Genomic DNA, 24022 nt, shown 5'->3' on the forward strand with positions numbered 1-24022 from the left:
GTCAATATACTGGGAGAGCCAGAGAAAGCCCTTGCCATAGTATTTATTAACCATCATGTGTAGTTTTACATCTGATCAGAAACTCCTGCTGCATGTGCTCCAATTTTCCAATAAGACCCTTTGATAACAGATGTCAGCTCATATCTGACTGGAGTTTGCCTTTTGAATACCAGCGTCAGCAACTAGCTACCTCCTTTGGGGTGAATGCTTCTCTTGCATTAGTTCTCCTAGCCTTGGTCCCAGGATTTCAGGTTTCCCCACTGTTCTACTGCTAGCGTCCCAGCGAATCTCATGGTTGAAAAATCACAGGCCTTAACAACTTCTGCTTTTGGTCATGTTATTGTTCTGCTCAAAATTCTCATTTCCAAAATGGACTTTCCATATGAGGTCCTTTTGAACTGACTCCTGCTTTTCTTTTCCACCTCATATCACACTTCTGTACTTTATATGAATCAGGTTATCACCTAGAATATTCATCCATCTCCAGTGAGTGCCCTGACGTGCCTTAACCCACTTTGTTCCTAATACTTGGAATGCTCCAAGTATCTCCACATTTTTGTCTACCTAAACCCTACCCCACCAGATCAATTCAAAAGTTACTATCTTCACAAAGCTCTTCCTGATTTCCTAACAGGAAATAATTTTTACCTTCTGGCTGGAATAGCTCTTTTAACACTTATCATAGTCTCTTTTTTTCTTACCTCTAAGAAATCACTTATAAATCGTATATATTCATATATATAAAGTTTGTTATTCTTTGTTGTTGCAATTATTGTTGGCTTGTTGTATATTCATAGTGCCTAACAGTTACAGTCTCAAGGTAAAAGTTTCACCAAAGGAGAAGCATTCAGAACAAGACCTTAGATCTACCTGTACTAGATAGGGTACCACAAAAGAGCTCAGAACATAGGTCTTTAAATAAGATAGAAATCTTTTTCTCTTGTCATAGTACAGAGAAAGGCAGGCAGTATAGAGCATGTTATCCAGAGACCCATATGGGTCAGACTGCTCTGACATCCTTGAAGAGTTAGCTACCAACTTTAGTATCAAGGTGATTGTTATTCCTTAGCCCGTAGGAAGAGCGAAAAAAAAAAATAGGGGGGCAAGAAGTTCCCTTTTAAATAAATTGCACACATTATCTGACTCATATTCTACTGGCTTGAATTTTCTCACATGGAAGACAGGGACTCTAGCTGTGTGTCTGGGTGATGTTTGCTCTACTAAAACTAAGAGGAGTTATATTATTAAAAGAAAGAAGAGGACAATGGATATGATTACATTCTGTTACATGTACATACTGTTATATTACCCACACTCCTTATCACTCTCCCCCTTGCAGGGACCTATTCATGCATTAATATTACACATGTGTGTATACACACACACACACACACACACACAGAGGCAGACAGTGCTAAATGCCTACTAATATCCAGTTTCTCCTTCTTCGTTACTCACAGAATCTTGATTTCATTTGGACCTGCAGTGTGCCCATCTAGGAGGTTACATTTCCCGGCCTTCTAGAGATGGCCTATGGAGGGGAGGAAGTTGTTGGGTAGAATTTCCAGGGAAGTTCTTTAAAGGATGCTGTCTCACATGGGAAAAGTTCTTCCACCTTCATATTTCTTTCCATTTGAACTACAATGGCTGGAGCAGCAGCAGCCATTATGTAACCATAGTGAAAGGCCAATAAAACTGCAGAGACCTTGGCCCTCACACCCTTGAACCATATGAACCAATGTCAGCTACTACCTTACAGATTTTCTAGAAAATAAGAGAAAAATAAATCCTATGTGATTATGCTACAACAGTTCCATTGCCATGTATTTAGATGTCTGTATTTATAAAACTTCCCCAAAGTAGGATCACTCGTATATAAAGCAATCTCAAATTATTAAGCATGTTCAAAACTTTGCCCTGAAACTTGGTCCTTCCTTAGCTTTTCCCATCATGTAAGCTGTACCATCACCTACCCAGTGGCTTGGAACCGAAATCAGATAATAGTCCTTGACAATCCTTCTCCTTTATCTCTACTCCTCTACATAAACTGAAATGGTTCAATCTACTCTATTTCTACTACAGCTGCTCTAACTTTAGTCCTTATCCTTGTGGTCTCAACTTACGAGAGTCTGTCCTTTTGGACTCCTCTCTGTGTTTGCCTAAGTGCAAGTTTTATCATCTGTAACCCACTCCTTGCAGGGCTCTGAAACCAAAGCTCAAGTTTGCCATGGTATACAAATACCCTTAGTAGCTTCAGCATTTCCATCATCTTTGTGGACTCCTACCTTCTCCTGTATATTGACCTGATAAATACTATGTATCTTTCCAGTATTTCAATGCTTTTAAGAAATGAAATTTAATTACCTTCAGTATTTTTAGTTGAATGGGGTGAGGGGCAGGCAGGATACCTAGCCAGTCAGATTTGGTGATTTACCTTTTTTTTTTTTAAGTTCTGAGCTTACAGTTGGTAGATTTTAATCAGTAGAAATTCCAAAGGCCAGAATTTGGGAAGTATTCCCCCACAAAGATTTGAATTTGCTTCGGCATGGGACTGACGGAAGACTGCCTTGTCTCATTCAAGGTCATGGCTTAGTATGAGCTTTTCAGGTCCAGCTCCCCCACCATGTAGGAGGGCCCAACGTTAGTCTCTAGATCCCAGTGGGACCAGCATTTGCCTCAAGACAATACCATCTGCTATCTTATGGCTCACAGTTCCCTGCTCTAGTTTCAACTCCTCTTCGTCTCTCTTCCCTTTCTCTCCTTTTAATTTTTTGGTTTTGATTTTTCTTGATCCATGGAGATTTCTCTTATTTTTGTAGAGTCAGCAATGCTTAAAAAAATACATGTTCTAATTTAGGCAGGGTCTAGCTGAACTATAGCAGGAGAGTTCCTCAGAAAAATCATACATGGCTGGAAATGGAAGTAAAGCACATGCTCTTTTGAAAAAAGAAACCACACTTTATTCTTCTACATCCTCCAAACTTCTAGCATTAAAAGGTGAAAGCACACAAACAGATTTGTTTAATAAAATACATATTATATGCGATAGAAAATACTGTTAAATCTTTACTGAAAAGACAGCAATTGTGTGCACTGCTGCAATGATGAGATTAATTCACTGCTATTTACTTGACTAAGAAATTAGTCATATCTTTCTGTAGCTACAATACATGGTGTAATGCTGATATTAACTAGCTAATACTATCTTAGGAGTTTTTAACAGCATATACTGAATATCCAAAAGATCTCAAAATATAAGATACACTTATTTTTAAACAGTATGTTACAATTTCAAATAACATGCTCCAAGTATTGTCCTTCAACATCCAGACACCTTTCCAGGTGAAATACCTCTAAATTTAAAGCAGTGAAACCAATTGTTAATTCTAAAAGACACTGAAGATGACTATATAAGGATCTAGCCTCCTCCCTTAAAACTCCTAGTGGTGACATATTGAGAAACACTTTATATCATATCCCCTTAACAAGTTTCTATTTGATACAGAAATGGCAGGACCAGATTGAAAGATGCCACTACAAGATGATCTACAGCCCTCCTTTGGTTAAAAAAAACAAAAGGAGATGGAGGGCTCTAGGGAGGATCACCTTAATTCCCCGGTAGAACATTAAGGCCGGGGTAAACATGAAGGTAGGTCACAGGCTTTCAAGGGTTACACCACTTATATTTGACTCTGCAGATCTGCAGTATTTGGAGGCACTAATGACATTAGCAGACTCCCTGACACTGGGCTGGGAAGAGGTAGGGAGAGACCAAGCACAAGTCTCTGCCCAGACAAGGGCTGCTTCTAGAAGGAGCTCCTATTAAGGCCACTCAATAAGCTCTATGAAACCACCTGATCTGACTTTCTAGGACCCCAGCTCTTTCTCTACTCGTGCGACACTCCTAGGCCTCAGATATGATCATGTAAACATACAGGAAAAGAAAATTACCATTCATGCTTCGCACTGGGCCTGAATGACTCAGTTACAGCACTAACATCAATTTCTGACAGAATACATAGCAGGTTGATACGTTAGGCTGAAAAAACACATACAGATGATAAAGTCCAGAGGCAGAAAAAAAGTGCTGCTTCTGTCTTGTGTTCACTTTTAACAGAAAAAAAAAAATTTCCTAGGAAACTCTCTAGTAGATATTCTCTTCATTGATAAGAACCGTGTCTCATATCCTTTCCTAAATAAATGCAATTACCATAACTAATTCAGATTGAGAGTCACGTGTTTCTGAGGCTATAGCAGGGCTCAATTGTCCTAATAACTGATGCTTGAACAAAATCATAGTTCAGTTAGCAAGGAAGAAGAGAGATGTGGATCTGGATAGGTAACCAGTAGTGTTTCCTCAGCATGCTTCTACCTTTATGGGAAAAACAACCAAAAGAAGTTCTCTCTCCAACTTCAGGGGGAAGAAATAATATCAATATTTCAAATTAATTATGATAATGATAATCAGTATTAAGACAAAACACTGAAACAAGTCAAGCTTGGGAAAACATATATATTCTATAAAGCACTGCAATAAATAATACTGTTTCTGGTATTTCGTGTTCTCCTAGGAACTACTGGCTTATAATGTATAAATATTTAAAGCAGTTTTTAAAACATATGGTAGAACTTTGGTATTCATAATTGCTCAGAGAGTTTTGAGGTATTTTTGAAAATTAACATTCATCACAGACCACCTCTATGGTCTACCACGGCATACTGGGTAAACATACTCATGTAAAACACGTATTGTTTACATAGTACACATCATCATAAAAAGTTGCAGTGTACATACCAGACTTTTCTACTGTACTATGTTGGACTATTAATAACTCAAATTTACATCCCAAAGGGCAACACTGCCCCAATCCAAACTTAAAAACAGCTGTGCAAACAAACTGAGGGTTAGAGGCAGGTGTGTAAGATATGAAGGGAGAGACACATGACATACTTGATTATTCAGAAATATAACTCCATGGAACCTAGTCCTAGACATATGACAGGAAATACTCTAACCTTGTCCATGCGAACACCTTGTCCTATAAGTTAGTTATTTTAATATAATGATCAAACTGTACAGTGGTGGATTTCTATTTTAGCAAGGAATACTAGGACTACATAGCATATGCTGTATATAGAAATAAGACCACATCCATATTCCATCTTTGCAAACAGTCACTGCTAAATAGACAAGAACAAACTGTTTGCTGTTGTCTGCCTTCACACACACAGACATCACTGCTCATCAGTAAAGTTAAGCTATCAAAATTCTAGTGGTGCTCATAATAATTATCTTGGACATTCTTTTCTTGTTCTACATTTTTCTCCTTGATTTTGTCTAGTTTCTAAACTTTAACTTTATTGTGCATTTCTGCCCTCTATGTTTGGTTTCCCGGGTTTTCACTCTGAGCTCTATGTTTCAAGGACTTTTGTGGGGGCGGTTAATTACTCTGCACTCTAGACTCTGATATACCCTTCTGGACCCTTCTGGGTTCATTTCAGCCTTTGGTTTGGATATGCAAACGAGCACATGAGCAGAGTCCACCTAAGTCTCTGCATGGGAGAGGTTAAAAGAACTACAAATAACCTTGAATATATTTCTACAGAACCTCTTCTAAAAATCTGTCTTCTTAGGAACCATAACAAACACTTGTTTTCAACGATGTTGTTCATCAGAATTACCTATAGTGCTTCTTAAAAATACTTATATTCAAATCCCATCCTTAGAGATTATACATTAGAAGGTCAGAAGTGGGTTCCAGGCATCTAGACACCGAAACTGTCATATACGATCCAACTGGGCAGCCAGAGTTGAGAAACACTGTTATAAAAATTGTAGGAGATGGTTCATATCTTCTCTCCTTTTACTATAGCCAAGATAAGGCAAGAAAAATGAAAATGGGGTGTGGGAAAGAGAGAAGGGCGTGACTTTTGCCATCTGGTTTTTGCGATGAGAAAATGCGGCAGCCCAAAGCTAGACAAAACTGTAGCGTGAACCAAGGTTGCTTTTATTCCTGTCACTATTTTTCTCTTACCTCTTGGCTTTCCAACTCTTTCCTTCCAAAGTATTTGAAGGTACTCACACTGCATACATCTTCACCTAATTCATCATATCACTCAGTCCTGTTTCTTCCTGCTTATTCTTTGCTTTTCGGACAAGCAAGCCTCCCAACCCTCTGTTCTTTTCAGGTATTTATGAGGAAATCAAATAACATTAAGGTATTACTATTAGCTTTAACCACTTAAGTTTAGTATTGTTTACTTGATAATCTCAATGATTCTCAATGGTTAAGATATTTTTGACAGGAAGGCCTTTCCATGAATTAACTCTGCCTGTAAGAAGGGAAAATGGGAGTTTGTACCTGCCAGTCACTGTCATTAACAAACCTTTCCGACACTTTTTCTTGCCTGAGTCCTGGGCCCAAAGTCATCCTATCGATGCAGTGAACAAGGCAACTGCCACTCAATTATCTATTCAACACACATTGTACAAACATCGATCAACATGAACCATGTTTGAGGCAATGTGCTTAGTTCTGAAGATACAAAAGTGAATAAAAACTAGTGTCTACACTCAACTCATAAATCTATCAAATCTTTCCATGGCAGAAACAAAGTGGGAGAGGCTGAAGGTGTGGATGCACTAATCTTTCTTCTTCCTTCAGATTGTGCAAAGGCCTCTCTATTGAACATGCCTTATTCAAAGGTATTTCTCATTTCAGTCTGAATACCTGGTCAATAAATACTTCTAAACAATTTAATGCAATAGTGTGTTAGAAAAGGTAACGAAAGTGGTCTCATAACCCAAAGGTCTCCCTCTAATCTTTTTATTTAGCTCTAAAACTATATATCTTCCCTTATGTTTGTTTACACTTTATTAAAACACATTATAAATAAGTATAATTAAGAATATTAGGGCTTCCCTGGTGGCGCAGTGATTGAGAGTCCGCCTGCTGATGCAGGGGACGTGGGTTCGTGCCCCGGTCTGGGAAGATCCCACATGCCGCGGAGCGGCTGGGCCCGTGAGCCATGGCCGCGGAGCCTGTGTGTCCGGAGCCTGTGCTCCGCAACGGGAGAGGCCACAACGGTAAGAGGCCCGCGTACGGCAAAAAAAAAAAAAAAGAATATTAAACAACTATTTGACTAGGGAAAAAAAAAAGGTACCTAAAGACTGACATAAAATGGACAGGCACAGGAGCAACTGGTCACTCTCAATTTTTTTCCTACCCTGGCAAGTAGCTTCTGCCAACCCCCTTAAAGAACAGAACTGAAGAACCAGACATCAGATGAAAAATGTACCAATGACATTTCCTGGTTGTCATAAAATAACGATAGCTACTTAAATCTGAATTTCTTTACATACTCAACAAAAACCAGACAGAGAATAGATAAAATTACTCATAAGCCACATGTACACTACGTATTTTGATTTAAATGTAAGTGAAGAAATAAACATCTCAAGCCAGCAGAACCAGCTCTGGGGATCACTCCAGAAGGAGAGTCAGATGTAGAAAAATGTGTGTGACAGAGAACAGAGCGCGCTGCCAAAAGAGAGGATCCCTCTCATGGTGTAAAGTACAGAGATTAGGTCTGAGACCTGATACTGAGCAATGGCTGCAAGGGTCCAGCCCGACCAGAGATGGCAGTCTTAAGACGTATCACCTAAAGAGGAGAGGGAGGCCCTTTGGAAGGGGAAGGCATTTGGGGGGGCATGATGATAAAGTGAAAGAAGGAAGCGGGCAACTGAAATTAAAGATCTTACACTGTAAGACGGTATCTCTGAACTGAAAGACACACCAAGTGGCTACACCTACCCTGAACTAAGCCAGTTATTAAAAAAATCCATTTCATTGTACCTATAGAACAAGAAACTCTTGAACTAAGAACAAAACCTTCCCTACCCCAAATTTTATGATTGCTGATCCAGGAAAACAATTTGCATTTAATATTTTACAAGCTGTACAACTGTGATTGTATTAAAGGTTGTTTTTTTTTTTTCATTTCTTTTAGGAAAGATGCACAAAAAGGGCTAAAAAGTAATGTAAATATTTGGGTATATACTTTAGAATAAATAATTTTTTAGGTTTACTTTTCCCCCCAATTTTTATCTTGAATTTTTTTTCAGTACACGGGCCTCTCACTGTTGTGGCCTCTTCCATTGCAGAGCACAGGCTCCGGATGTGCAGGCTCAGCAGCCATGGCTCACGGGCCCAGCCGCTCCACGGCATGCGGGATCTTCCCGGACCGGGGCACGAACCCATGTCCCCTGCATCAGCAGGCGGACTCCCAACCACTGCGCCACCAGAGAAGCCCCTTGAAAATTTTTTTACTCGGAGAAAAGTTGGAAATAATGGCATGACAAACATATATTCTTCATTTAAATTAAACTATTGTTAACTTTTTGCCAATTTGCTTTCTTTCTCTCACTCTGTGTATCTCTATATATTGGCAATTTTACTTCTGTGTACGTTTCCTAAAAGATACTTTTTAGAACCTTGACATAAAAAATTCAATTAACTCTTTTCCCCAAAAACCTGTGCCAGTTTCAAGGATGACCTGTTTCACCCAGGCAATTTTCAGTAGAATCATACAAACATCATTTTTACCTGTTGGAAATGACTAAATGACAAATAATCAAATTTTTACAGTCATCTGGGTTTTAAAATTGAGAAAAAGAGCAAGCAATACCATCTATATTCACACAACTTCCTGACCTAAACATTCTTAGCAAGGGACACTGGATGTTGATAAACACTTCACTAAACTAATAGAAAAGAGAACTGCTAATATTAATAGATAACCATCTAACCTGAACCAGTGGTTTTGAAACCATGTGTCTAATAAGAGATATAACATATAAAATGGATCAAAGAGGAACTTCAGGAGCTGCTCTGGATGAAGGGTTGTAGGTGCTTTCAGTCCTGTCAACGTACTCTGTACTTTGCTCCTCAGGCACCTTCTCAGCCCAGGGAGCACAGTTTGAATACTATTATTTTCATACAATTGCACAGTTTTCCAGCTTTTAAAAATCATAGTATTTTGACCCTTCAAACTACAGTAAGAAACTTTTTGAGGGGACAGATATCAATATTCGTTACAAAATTGAGAAGGCTTTGGAAATGAAAACAAACCTTGCCCGTTCTATATTTATGACAAAATAACTTAGCTTTACTACCATAGTAAATGTATATCTTACAAATATTTTTAAACAAAAGTTCTCTAAAAATACACCACACAAAAATTTCACATATTTGCAGTTTTCGGCATTCATTAAGACCACACTATGACTAAAAAATCTATAATAAAATACAATGCAAGTGATAGTTCATCAAATTTCATTTGATGTAACATTTCTAAAATTGCAAGAATATCAGATATTATCTCAAATGTTAATTCAAAGTGACAATAATGTCAACAACAAAAAAAGGAGAGATACAAAGCAGCCATTATGCTCAAATAAATAAAATTACGGGATATGAAGAACTTGTACCTTTATGTGGGTTTTCAAACTCTTCAGATAAGAGGTGGTAGCAACAACCCACACTGCAAACTCCCTTGATTTCAGACTTGGAAGTAAATATTCGCAGAGTATTTGGAGCAAGATCACCACAAGTATGCAGACCTACCATCAAACAATCCTTAAAAAATGAGAAGAAAAAATAAATTTTGGAAATTAAAAGGAGGGTTAAGAAACATTTAAATGTTTATTAAAAGATGTAGAGCTTTTTAAAATGATGAAATTTTACCTAGAAAGTATTGTACGTCTTTTATTTTCATAACAAATAACTATTGCCTTTAAAGGCAAAATGACTGATCTTTTACCAAAACTGACATAACTTTCAGTTGATTTTCTAGTGTTTTTGGTTACTTACTCATTTGAATTTTCTCTGGTTTCTTTTACAACTAATATTTGCTTAACGACTACTCAAATTAACGCTGGATCAATACAACGTAGCCTGCATTACTAGGACAAACTTATGATTTGAGACACATTAATACCTTACTAGTCAATTTTAAAAATTCACTTCTTCACCCATACCCATCAAAACTTATAAAACATTGTCATAAAAAAAATTAAGTGTTGCTAAATCGGCATTTTTACTCCAACACCAAAAGTTTACTTAGTTCATTCACTGCATCAAATATGACAAGATTAAATTCAATATAAAGTTTTTGTTCTAAATTTTATAACATGAATTTTATGTAAAAATTCTATGAAATGTTCTCCTAATTACCCAAAGCGTAATTTAGATGTATACACATACAGAATGGGTGCATAGGCATGCACTCACAGAATCTTGATCAATATACCATTTGTTTGTTTTAACTCTTCAGTTCCTTAGCTTCCTCTTCTGTAAAATGAGGCTAATAATAGTATCTCAGCTCAATGGGTTATTGCAAGACTTTAATAAGTTAATACTGGTAAATGACTTAGTACAATCTCTGGCATCCAATAAAATTCAGTAAATGTCTTCTATTCTTATATCATCATCATCATGTTATAAATTCAAAATAATAGACATTAAGTTGTAATCAAGTATATTTTTATAACTATCTTCAGAACAAATACAATTTTTTCACTTAAGTTATTTTACCAAAAATGTGATTTTAGCCCATATAATGTAGACATAGACAGGGCTGACGTGTTACCTTTCTAAAGAAAATAACTGTACCTGTAAGTTGCTTCAACCTGATAGAACATTCTGTTGCTTCAACCAACATTCTCTTCAAAGCACAATTTCTGGAGTGTTGTGCAACTATTTTGCTTTTCTCAATGATTACATAGTTTGGGTAGGTTTTATTTAGACATTATAATGTTATAAATAAAAAAGGAATTCAGAGAGAAAGGGCTTATTGCTAATTAAGGGTAGATAACAGAGACATAAATCTCTTTTAGGCTAGTTCTCCCTAAATATAACACCAAAATATTTAATCTCATTTTTCAGTGTATTAATTACACAAGGTTAGTTAAAAATACCAGCAGGTGGCAAACAAAAATACGCAATCAGCATATTATCCTAACAGTAAAATATTTAAGTATTGTATGTGTGTGTTGTAGGGTGGGGAGGAGAGGAGATGGGAGGTATTGGTTAATTCTGGTTACTAAATTGCTACTTAACTAAGGACCCAAGAAATAATCTTCCAGCATATCTTTTATAAGTCAAATTCTTATAAAAGTCTGCATATAGTTTTGATCATATATTTTCCAGAAGACTTTTAAAAACATAAATATATGATAATAAGCACTAAAAATATATACATTTTTAAGTCAGGATAAAGTAATTGGGGCCGTTTAACCCTAACAGAAGGTTAAGCTATAACTTAATTACTGATTTCATATATAGGAAAAACAGTTAATGAGGATTAACCAGTTTCCCATAATTAGTGAAATCCTGAAATACCTGGGAAAAAGAAAAATTCCCCATTCTAAAATGATAGAGCAACAAAACATTGGTTAGCTACCAAACGAGGATTTGAATTTATAAAGAATTCTGGTATCTTTTGTCTATTCATTCTTTAGGGAAGAATTTTCAAAAACTTTAACAAGAGTAGAATAGTATAACTTCAAAGGCTACCCTGTTTTTTTAAAACAATGAGTTAGGCCAAATGATTTCTAAGAACTCCTCTACAATATTGTTTTCACATACAATGTTGCCTTTAAGATATATTATCTCTGCACAACTTGACATACTTGTACTTTAGAAAACGTTCAAATTTTTTAAGAATACACAGAAGTTGGTCTTGCTCAAGAAAATTGCAAATTTGGTTACCAAGGCTAACATTAAACATAATATTGCCCTAGGTACATCTTTACTTCAAATTTAAATAAAATGTAAGAGCTTTCTTGGATTGGAATTTTAACAACTCATAAATTGCATAACGAGAACTTAGCTGTCTAGCTTTTGGATTAGCACTTCTGTTTAATTTAGGCTTACAAATGAGTGGAGGGTACTCCCTTCTGGAAAATCATAATTGTCAGATTGTCAGATTTTGACAGCTGTGGAAATCATGAAAGCCTGAATATAATTTTATTTTCTTGGTCCTTTATATTAATGTAATCAAATAAGATATGCAGGTTAAGTAAGCTACCATTAAAACTTAATTCTATGTCTTAGAGCCTTTATATATAAATGAAATTAAGGAATTAAAAAAATAAAATTACCTCCAGATCTTTAATAATATCATGTAGTTCTGAATCAGCAGTGATAAAAGATGTTAAAGGTGAATATATATTGGATTCATTTGACTTTGATGTCACTTTTCTTCTCTCTTTATTTGCTTCAGACATTTTTCTCTTGGGTATATGGGATGAAGAAGTAGGTTCTATGGCATTAATAGGCAAAAGGTCCCTAAGAGAAAAGGCATTTTCAAAACACAAATTTTCTTCTCGATATGAATAAACATGTAGGTTTTCCATTTGTTTTCTGATGTTAGAAATTACAGAGCCTGAAAAATCTTGCAGAAAGTCCGAGGTCAACATCTTTTCTTGATTTGCAGTAGTGCTGTTACATACTCCCTCAATATCGGCTTTAAATTTAACTTCATCTTGCGCTTTCCTTTCTTTTGTCATTTGTAATGCCAGTCCATTGACATCTAATTTTGACCGCCTACGATAGACTTTCCAATGTTTCTTCAGTTTCCCGTTTCTCTCCTCAGCTCCATGAGTATTGGTATTTGAGGAATCAATTCCATAAACTTTTAAGCCATACTTCAAGGACAAAAAGGAGCTTAGGTAGCCTTTTCCAGAACCCAGGTCAATTATCTAAAGAAAACCAGAATGAATTAAAAGGATTTTAGTCAGATGGTAACAGAAAGCATTCGTGATCTTTTTTTAAAAAGCAAGTAAAGGAATGTATAATTTATACAACCTGTTATGCTTTTTTTAATTTTAATTTTTGATTACTATTAAAAACCAACAACTCTCATCATTTTTATTCAACATTTTAAGAGAAGTTCTAAGCAGTAATAATAATAAGTCAAGGAAAAGATGTAAAAGACATAAATATCGAAAGTAAAATTGTCTTTCTTCATAGATGACATGATTGTATCTGTAGAAAATTCTAAGGAATGCATACAAAAGTTAAAAGAACTAGTAAGTCAAGTTAGCAATGTGTCAAGATACAAGCTCATTAGAAATGAATAATGAACCATCAGAACATATGCATTACAGTAGTAAAGAACAATTAGAAAATAAAATTTAAAACCAATTGAATTAAAATAGCATACAAATAGAAATCTAGGATTAAATTTAACAAAGGTTATGCAAGACCTATACACTGAAAACTATAAAACATTGCATAGGAAAAATTTAAAAGAGCTAAATAAAGATATACCATGTTCATGAAATAGTTAGACTCAATATAAAGATGGAAATTCTGCCACACTGACATATAGATTCAATGCAATCCTAATCAAGATCCCAGCAGGGTTTTTAAAAGAAATTAATAAGCAGATATTAAAATTTATATGAGAAGGCAAAGTACCTAGAATAACCAAAACGATTTTGAAAAGAAAAAATTTGAGGATTTACACTGATTCAGGAATCAATATAAAACTACAGTAATCAAAACAGTGTAGTGCTGGTATAAAAATAGATATATAAATCCATGGAATAAACAGAGTCCAGAAATAGACCCACAGTTATATAGTCAACTGGTTTTTGACAAAACAACTAAAGTAATTCAAAGGAAAAGATAGTCTTTTCAACAAATGGTGTGGGTATAACTGGATGTCTGTATGGGAAAAAAAAGATTTTTGCATGTCATATGCCAAGCAGGCATATCTTTAATTCCTGCATATCTTTGTGACATTGGGAGGGAAAAAGATTTCTTATGTAGGACATAAAAAGCATAAACTATAAAGAAATAATTGAAAAATGGACTTCATTAAAATTAAAACCTTTGCTATTCAAAATACATAGTTAAAAAGGGTAAGAAATATTTGCAAAACATATATCTGACTAAGGGTTTGTATCCAGAATATATAAAGAACTCTAACAACTCAATAATAAGACAAGCCACCAATTAAAAAATGGGCAGAACATTTGAACACACACTTCACTGAAGAAGATATACAGATGACCACTATAAAAAGATGCCCAATATCACTACTCTTTTGGGAATTGCAAACTAAAATCATAATGAGATACACACAAATGTAAAATGGTACAGTCACTTTGGAAAACATCAGCAGTTTACCATAGAGTTAAAGCATACACTTATACTATACAACCTACAAATCCCACTCTGGGCTATTTACCCAAGAGAAATGCAAACATGTCCACAAAGTCTTGTATGTGAATAAATTCATAGAGGCCAAAAAAATTGGTAACAACTCAAATATCCATCAACCAATGAATTGAAAAACAAATTGTGGTATATCCATACTGTAGCATACTACACCCAAAAATGAGGAACAAAGAGTCAATGCACATAAAAATATTGATGACTCTAAAAACTATGCACTAAAGGATAGTCAAACACAAACATCTACACACTACTTGATTCCATTTATATGATGTTCTAGAAAAGTCAAGCAGAGCAGTAATTCCTTGAGAATGGAGGAGGAAATATCTTGCAAAGGGTATGAGGAAACTTTTTATGGTGACAGAAATATTTTTTATTACAGTGGCTAAACAACTGCACACAATTACCAAATGCATCAAAGTGTACACCTAGAATTGGTGAATATATAAATTATACCTCAATAAAACTAAAAATGATAAAAGACATATAAAATTACCAAGATTGTTTACTGTATTGTCATGTCATTTCATAAGAAATAAATGGACAGTTACAGAAATATTATCATAGGAAATCATTATCTAATCTCATTATATCTAATCTTTAATTCCTAAAATCAATTAAATCCTGATATAAATATGAGCCACTCAAGGAAAATTTCCTATATTTGAAATAATGCATATCATCAATGAAATCCTCAAAAATTTCAATTCAAGCAAAATTGCAATTCATAGGTAAAACTCCAATAAATGATGTCCACTAAATAAGTGTCTAGCTTACAAATAATTCCCTATGCCCCCTTTTTAATGTTAATCTCTAGGCTAGGTATTATGGGAAATACAGAAGCATTATATATCTTGATCCTAAGGAACTACAATCTAACTGAAGATAACATACTCATGAATACAAGGGCTACAGAATAGAAATTCTATTAATCAATTTCCTCATATCTGAATCTCTAGAGAAAGCAAAGCTCTCCATTCCCTTCCTTCCACAAAAACACATTCACGGATGCCAATGGCAGCTTAATGCTAGCAACCAATGGGTTGCTTGTAAGCACCAGGACATTTGTTCCCCCCCATACAGACGTTTTCTTACCAAGAGGTAATTGAGTTTGTTCCCAAATCTGCATATAACGATTCCACTTGTGAATGAGGAAAATTTTGGCTGCAAGTAACAGAATATCAAATTTCCATCACTGAGAAAAACTCACCTCACTTAAGAAATCTGGCAGTAGAGTAGTTGAACCAACCAGAGGCTCAACCACATATGGTCTTTGGGCCAACGTATTTGTAATTCCTCTGGTTGCAAGATGGCTGGGGAAAATCTAAGAATCATATCTTCACAACATAATATCTGAAACCCTTTTCAGTAATAGGCAAAATTTCCTAGAAAAATCTTTCAGCTCACTTATATCTTACTGACCCAAATTGATTTTTATCCCTCTCCAAATTGGCCTTTCAGTAATATATACAGCGTTAGCAAGAGAATGGCAAACTCTGCAATTAAAGGTTACATAAATCATCATATTTTTGCCTTCAAACCCTCTTATCTGAGTAGCAAAACCTCCACAATCCTGATCTCTTACTCCTTACTCACAACAGTCTTTTCCTTCCTGGATCATCTTATAGGTTTGAAGATAGAGGAGTCTCCAGTGTAATACCTGGTGGGAGGTATCTTCCTTGTTTCCTAATTCTGCTTAGAAGACTTTCTCACAGAAATATTGCTACACATAGTGATTACATTTCTTAATATTAGTATTAGTATGGTACTATACTTCAGATAGGAGAGTTATATTTTGTTGACTGACCTGGAGATCTAACTACTATTATAAGCTAATGACTTTCAAATTTACAACTCCAGTATGGAATTCTACCATGAACTTCATACTCATATCCAACAGTGTATAAGCTAATGACTTTCAAATTTACAACTCCAGTATGGAATTCTACCATGAACTTCATACTCATATCCAACAGTGTACCTAAACATTTCCACTTGAAAATGTCTTATAAGCATCTCAAATTTAACATGTTCAAAACTAAGTTCTTGATAGTCTCTGTAAAACCTACCCCTCCCATAATCTTCTCCATCATAGTTAATAGTCTCTCCATACTTCCAGGTGGAGAACAAGACTCCTTTCTTTCTCTCATACCCTCCACCTGAATTGTGAAAAAATCCATAGTCTTACCAAGGGTATTTCATACCAACTGCACCCTAAGTCTAGGTTATTTCAACGGCCTCCTCAATGATCTCCCTGCTCTCACCTTCCCTCCTTGAGTCTATTCTCAAGAGAGCAAAACAAAGACTGATCATACCACACCTCTAAGTAAAATCTCTCATCACTTCCCTAAACTTATCTCCTGCTACTAACCTCCTTTGTTACTAAGCTTTTTGCCTCAACTCTGGAAGCTCATGCGCACATGAGCTAATTTCTGAAAAGAACCAGCTTGAATGTTTACAAAGACTATGGCGAAGAGTGCAAAGGTAATGGAAATATTGGGGTGGCCAAAAAGTTCGTTCGGGGTTTTCTGTAACATTACAAAAACCCGAACAAACTTTTTGGCCAACCCAATATTTGCTTCATAACACTCCTCAACACGGCAGTCAGAGTGATCCAGTGGCTCCAACGGCTTCCCATCTCATTCAGGATAAAAGCCCAAATCATCATAATGGCCTCTAAGACTCTACAACTTCATGATCTGCTTCTGCCACCCCAACCTCAGCTCCTACTACTCGGTCCTTGCTCTCACCACTGGAGTTAATCTGGCTTCTTGGCTCTTTCAAGAATACAACAAGTGGGGGCTTCCCTGGTGGCGCAGTGGTTGAGAGTCCGCCTGCCGATGCAGGGGACACGGGTTTGTGCCCCGGTCTGGGAAGATCCCACATGCCGCGGAGCGGCTAGGCCCGTGAGCCATGGCTGCTGAGCCTGCGCGTCCGGAGCCTGTGCTCTGCAAGGGGAGAGGCCACAACAGTGAGAGGCCCGCCTACCGCAAAAAAAAAAAAAAAAAAAAAAAAAAAAAAGAATACAACAAGTGGGGCTTCCCTGGTGGCACAGTGGTTAGGAATCCATCTGTCAGTGCAGGGGCCATGGGTTCGAGCCCTGGTCTGGGAAGATCCCACATGCCACGGAGCAACTAAGCCCGCGTGCCTAGAGCTCGTGCTCCACAACAAGAGAAGACCGTGCACCACAACCAAGAGTAGCCCCCTCTTGCCGCAACTAGAGAGAGCCCACACGCAGCAACGAAGACCCAAAGCAGTCATAAATAAATAAATAAATAAATTTTTAAAAAAAAGAATACACCAAGTATATTCCCGCTTTAGGGCCATTGAATGTGTTATTCCCTCCATCTAAAATATTTTTTATCCGGATATTCTAATAGATAACTCTCTTACCTCTTGAAGGAGGTCTTAACTCAAATGCTATCTTTACAATGAGGTCTTACTTGCCCCTCTCTTCCTAATCAAAAGCTTTAATCCCCCCATCCCTGAATTAGCCACTTCCTTTTTATTTTTTTTCTCCTTAAAGTATATCAACATATACAATAAAATATACTTATAATGATTTTATTATCTATCTCTCCTCATTAGAGTATAAATGCCATAAAGGCAAAGATATGTTTTGTTTTGTTTTGTTTACTACTGTATCCTCAGCATCTATAATGGCACCTGACACATGGTAGGAGCCAAAGAAATATTTAATAAATGAACGCATGCAAGCAAGTGTGAATGAATGAACATATTTTAGAAATAAAAATTAAGAAGTAAGAAGGCTTGGTAATGGGGATGAGAGAGGCAAAGGTTTTTGAATGTAGGGAGCAATGTGGTTGAGGCAAAAATAAATTGTTTTTTTTTTCTTCTCTAGTTCTTTTTGGTCACTAGTAAAGTTAAGATTTTAGTATCTGGGTTTCCAACTATCCCCATGAAACCTACATTTATTAACTCTGCTTTTTAAAAGGAAAAATAGTATACATGTAATATATTTCAAACTTAACTATTTTGAGAATCAAATATTGCTATTAAGTAATTTCAAGAGAAAGACCCTGTAAGTCTTTAATACAGGTTTTTTTCACTCACTAGAAACAATCTCCATCACTATGAAAAAAGTTCCCTTAGAGAAGGTCTAACATGAAACATTATGCTATTTCAAATTTTTTTCTCTGCACTTTAGAAATAAAATAAATCCACTTTATTAATTTAAAGTTATTTATTACGTAATATTTCATATAAATAAAAGAATAAATGTAGTTGAAATGTAAAGTTATAAAGCACAATAATAAATACCCCTCAAAGATTTAAGTATAAGTGATTTATTTGGGAGGTGAAGAAAACACTGACAGGAAAATAGAGAAGAGAAAAAAGAGAAAGGAGGACAGCCCAGTAAAAGGTATGTTCTTAAGGAAAATACCACTTTAGGACAACCTGGGTTTAATCACACTGAGAAACTTGGAGAGCTACTGTAGAACACATACTCCTCATAGTCATCCCACCTGGAAAGTGCAGGAGTTGATGTATCTGTTTATCAATGTGTATTAGTCATTAATTCAAGGATGCTCACAGAGAGGAATTAATCCCCAGAACTTGTATGCAGGAAGTGCCATGCTTCAGCAGACAGAGAAAACCCACAGGAAAAGAAATGTAGAAACTGCCAGGTAGAAAGCAGCCCGGCACACCATGAAATGGTGAGGCCCAAGAGTATCTGAATAAGGCATCCAGTAGCGTCTGCTATACCCATGAACCTACTAGCCATCCTAAGAACTAGAATGGTAGTATTTCCATTCCATATAACTATGTTTTCTTTCCATATCCCATCTCCCTGCTTCCCCTACCAGAGGTAACAACTATTCTCAAATTATTGTTTATGATTCCCTTGCTTCTTTAATGGCTTTTGTGCATATATTTTTTGCATTAAGAATATACCATTATTTTGCTTAAAAGCTTTTTAAATATGATACCATAAAATACGTAGTCTTCTGTAAATTGCTTATTTTTCCCGTTCATTTTTATGTTTCTAATATTCATCCATGTGTTATGTACAGCAGCAGTTTGTTAAATTTTACTGTGTACTTGCCCTTTTTACTCCGGTTGAGTATTACTGTCATGGTGAGCCTGTTACCGATCCTGACAGGTACTGCTTAGATATGATACACTGGAGAAAAGGTTTAAAACTATTACCTCGGCTCTTGCCTTTTAGTTCCTACTCTAGAGAACTATGTTGCCATAAGTGGTTCTGCATACCTGGCCCAAGCTGTGATCGTTTTCTAATCAATCTCAAACTCTCCACAAGTCTGAAAGAATACATGGAAAAGATTCTAACACCTAATAAAAACTGAAGAAGGGAAAAAATCCTCCATTACCCCCATAGATGTTCTTGTAGGGATAAGAAAAATAACTTACTATTTTTATAGGCCAATCAATGGAGGCAATCACTGATTTTATTTTAACATCTATTTTCAGACATCACCACCCTTCATAAAGGCTATTTTTTACAACAGGAATGCATTATAATTCTGACACTATGAAAGAATCCAAGTTTCTTTATGTTACAATAATGAGGCAGGTGCCCCAGACCACAGCATGGTAACCCAGGTCCTTGAGAACACCTAGTGGTAAACAATTTTGCAGAATGCCATCTTCATAATGCTGCCTCAAATTGGAGTTACAACATCAGAAAAAGAGAATTACCATAGCTTCTATCCACTCTGAAAAGAGTGAAATGTGTGGCAAAACATTAACAGTCATATCTTATTTTTAGTATAAATTTGTTTTTATTGCAGCATATTGGGAAATGAGAGCATTTTTAAAGGATCAGATGTGAGGTGACATCTCACATCAGCTATTACTTAATGACATTTTAAAGGCTAGACAGTGATAGTAGAAAAGGACATTTGAATGATACCCCCCAAAATGGCAATAATTTTAACACATGAATATATAGGGAAATACTCTTACCTGCTTTATTCCACAGTAATCAGCAATACTGCTGATGACCTCTGACATTGCCTGAACTTCATGAGATTTTTTCAAATTCATAAACTCATCTAGCTTCACATTTTCATCTGAACAAAAATAAAACAAAATTAAAGTACTGCTGCTAAAGAAACAAAACTTAATAAGAACCATCAGTTGATGCTCATGTTTTCTATAATTAAATATGAAAATAATACAGAGATCCTATTGCAGTGTCTGTATGATGGATCTCTATTAGTTTAGCTGCTATGAATCATATTTAACTTAATAAAATGAAAAGACTCATATAACATTATTAAAAATGTTCCTTGAAATATAAAACAATTAACTACAAAGGAAAAGACTGATAACTAGACTACGATGTAGGAAAAAAATGTGGAGATCTATACCTAAGTTTTCTGTTTAATATGGTGCATAAGAAAACCTACTCATTTAGAACAAATCAGTCTATCGGGGCTCATGATATAAGGTCTAACAATAAATTAAGAACATGTTGGAAATGTATACACATATGAACAATATATTGCTTCTAAAAATGCCTAAAAAACATACATACACACACACAAACACACCTACCAGTTCTCTGTTTTTGATTTCCACGAAGGGCTACAAGCAACTGTTCAAAAGGAGTACATATTCCCAAGTTTTGCACAGAATAATATTTAGCAGCCAGAGCGAAGGCTTCCACACTCACCAGCTTCTGGGAAGTTTCACAAAATATTTTTGGAAAATCACTAATATCTAAAAAATCAAGATAAAAAGAATTGTTAGCAACAAAATAAATAATCACTAGCTAATTTGTTGGAGATTTAAAAAACAAAAATCACCGATCTTATAACAAACTATAATATTTTCATTTTGGTGTGAATTTTGGCAATATCACTAATGGTTCTACTATATTTGTTATTTAAACTATTAGCTATTTGTAGCAGCCAGTTTCCTCTTTAATACACTATACCATTATACACTTAGATTCCAAATTAAAATTTGGCCTTTTTGTTGTTTCTTTAAAAGCCAAAAAAAAAAAAAGAAAGAAAGAAGTTTAATACCGTGCTAAACTGTAATGTACTCATTAAATTTATGACTGGTCCTGGCTGACGTACAGCTGTGAATTTAAAGGAGTTCAGTCCATCAAATGTCGTTACTCCCTGTCCACACTGCAAGTAGAACAACAGCAATATTCTCAATGGTATAAATGTTATTGTAAAACAGTTCCTGGCTGAGTAATATTCCATATAATTTGTAATGAGGTGGATAGACCTAGAGTCTGTCATACAGAGTGAAGTTAGTCAGAAAGAGAAAGACAAATACCGTATGCTAACACATATATATGGAATCTAAAAAAAAAAAAAAAATGGCCATGAAGAACCTAGGGGTAGAACGGGAATGAAGACACAGACCTGCTTGAGAGTGGACTTGAGGATGTGGGGAGGGGGAAGGGTAAGCTGTGACAAAGCGAGAGAGTGGCATGGACATATATACACTACCAAACGTAAGGTAGATAGCTAGTGGGAAGCAGCCGCATAGCACAGGGAGATCAGCTCGGTGCTTTGTGACCGCCTGGAGGGGTGGGATGGGGTGGGTGGGAGGGAGGGAGATGCATGAGGGAAGGGATGTGGGAACAGATGTATATGTATGACTGATTCACTTTGTTATAAAGCAGAAACTAATTTAAAAAAAAATAAACTTTAAAATAAAAATAAAAAATAAAAAAAAAATAAAAACACTGAATCAATACCACAAAAAAAAAACAAAACAAAACAAAACAGTTCCTGCATCATTTGGACCATGTAGAATTGTGTGGGTGTGTGTGTATATGTGTTCAACGCACTGTCAATACGACTTCTAAAACTAATCTGGTTATGATTAGGTGAAAACAGTTCATTTTCTTCCCATAGTCAGTTTCAAACCAGACATTGTCTAAGCTTCATACAGAAACTACTGATAGTTGCTGAATGCTCACTTTAGAAGAGTAAACTGCCACACTGTTTGCAACATCCAGTGTCCCTCTCTGCGTGAGGATCATTCACCCTGTTGAACTCAGATGTGGTTACATCTCCCAAGGTGAACTATGCCATTTTCAGGCAGAAGTTTTAAAAATATCAAAAGAGTCACTACATTTTCTTTGCCCAGAACTGCAATTGTCAAGATAGAACCTGCCTCAGCCTGAGTCCCCAAGTGACGACAACAAAGGCATCACTGCTGTCAAACTACAATGAACATGTGGCATACATGAATAGTAACCTTCACTGTTTTTAGTCACTGAGTTTTTAGGCTTATTACTGTAGCATAATCTTGCCTACTCTAATGGATACACATCAGTACAGATTTGCTTTTTATTTGTTCGGTTTCATTTTCCTACAGCCATTTTTAATGCATATTAATTTATTTATGAAGGTTTAAAAAAAGGCATTCTGATATGTATTAGTAGTTCAAAGAAACTCTTTGGATGGAGTAGTCCATTTACCGAAAATTATTTTTAATAACTAAAAAAAGTACATCCAGTGGTTATTTAAAGCATTTAAAATGTTCACCTTACAAAAGCATGGTGCAATTCTGGGAACAACTTAGGTCCTATCAGAAAAATCATACTATATGCTATGAAGTTCATTCTAGCTAGCTGATACTCCAAAGTTACCTATGAAATTATAAAAACCTGCTTAAACACAAAAAACAGTGATGCTCCCTGGCAAAAATTAAAAGCAAGAAAATTGAAGAAGGCTTGCAGAATGCTAACTAAATAACTAAAAACTACATGTTTAAGACAGTACCTTTTGAAAGCTAATATCTATTAAGTTGATGGTAGTAATGTTTACCAAATTAATTAACTAGAAAATCAGCAGAGATGTATAACTTCCATTTCTGAATCTATTAAATGGAAATTTAAACTACAAGATTACTATAGTGCGTTTATTTAAGATACATTTTGTGTATTATATAAAGTTCTTTCGACATTTTACAAACTGAATTTACTAATGCAGCCAAAAAGTAATAAAATCCACATCAAAATATTTAGGCATGATACAGAGGGGAAAACTCAGTCCACTATTAAGTGAGCCTCTCAGGTTTAAGGGCAGTCTCAACATCCCCAAGTTCCAGGGCGCAATTTCTTAGCATGTGATAGAATAAGAGTAGTAAATTTCAAAGTGCAGAGGGGCTATTATAGTAGTCAGTTATTGGACAATGCTACCAACAGAAAGAAATGTTATGTTTCTGTTGGAAAAGTAAAGCTTCAAATCAATTTAACTATCCTACTGAAAATATTTGAAAAAATTCCAATCCAAGCCAAATTAATGTTGTTAATTTGCTTTTAATTATAGGCCTCCTAGTAATTTCAGAAATTTGGAGATCTAAACTGCAAAGATATTAAATTTTTAACAATGTTTCCTTTTATAAAAAGGTTAGTGTTCTGATTCAGTCCATTGGTTTATGTCATTTAAGGCTACACCAGTTTATTCAGATAGTCTAGAACTCTGTGAAAAAAATCTTTTTGAATTATGAAAATATAGCTTTTGTAACTTTGTTTTCAAATGATCCAGCTTCCATTACTTGCGATTTTTAGAGATTCAGAGAGATGAAAGGTGTCAATGATCTCGTCTTTACTTCTATCTCTGAAACAGTATGTGAGAAAAGTTCCGTGGTGACGGTAATAGTATCCGTAGTCCTCACAGTGCATTCCCAGATACTTGCACACTGAGTTTGGGTTTGGCAACTAGCAAAATAAAAACCACAGTGTTACCCAACTTATTACTTAACTTCTTAATTAAATTTTTTACACAGGGAAAGCTTCATTTTTAAATTTGATACCC

The 24022-nt window shown here is 35.6% G+C and overlaps 1 protein-coding gene across 5 annotated transcripts in view; it reads right to left on the reverse strand.

The window, feature by feature from the left end:
- Positions 1 to 24022, reverse strand: part of METTL25 (methyltransferase like 25) — a gene marked incomplete at both ends in the record, with an annotated part of 112204 nt that overhangs the window by 70743 nt on the left and 17439 nt on the right. For all 5 annotated transcript variants that reach the window (XR_014017039.1, XM_081248927.1, XM_081248926.1 and 2 more), the window contains 4 exons: positions 9491 to 9638; positions 12164 to 12763; positions 20196 to 20302; positions 20790 to 20954. Coding sequence is in view for 4 of the 5 variants with exons in the window: in XM_081248927.1 (XP_081105053.1) it covers positions 9491 to 9638; positions 12164 to 12763; positions 20196 to 20302; positions 20790 to 20954 (1020 nt within the window). The remainder of the gene's footprint in view (positions 1 to 9490; positions 9639 to 12163; positions 12764 to 20195; positions 20303 to 20789; positions 20955 to 24022) is intronic.

Source organism: Mesoplodon bidens (genome assembly GCF_964165515.1).
Source record: "Mesoplodon bidens genome assembly, chromosome: 11".
In the NCBI taxonomy this organism is placed as follows: domain Eukaryota; kingdom Metazoa; phylum Chordata; class Mammalia; order Artiodactyla; family Ziphiidae; genus Mesoplodon; species Mesoplodon bidens.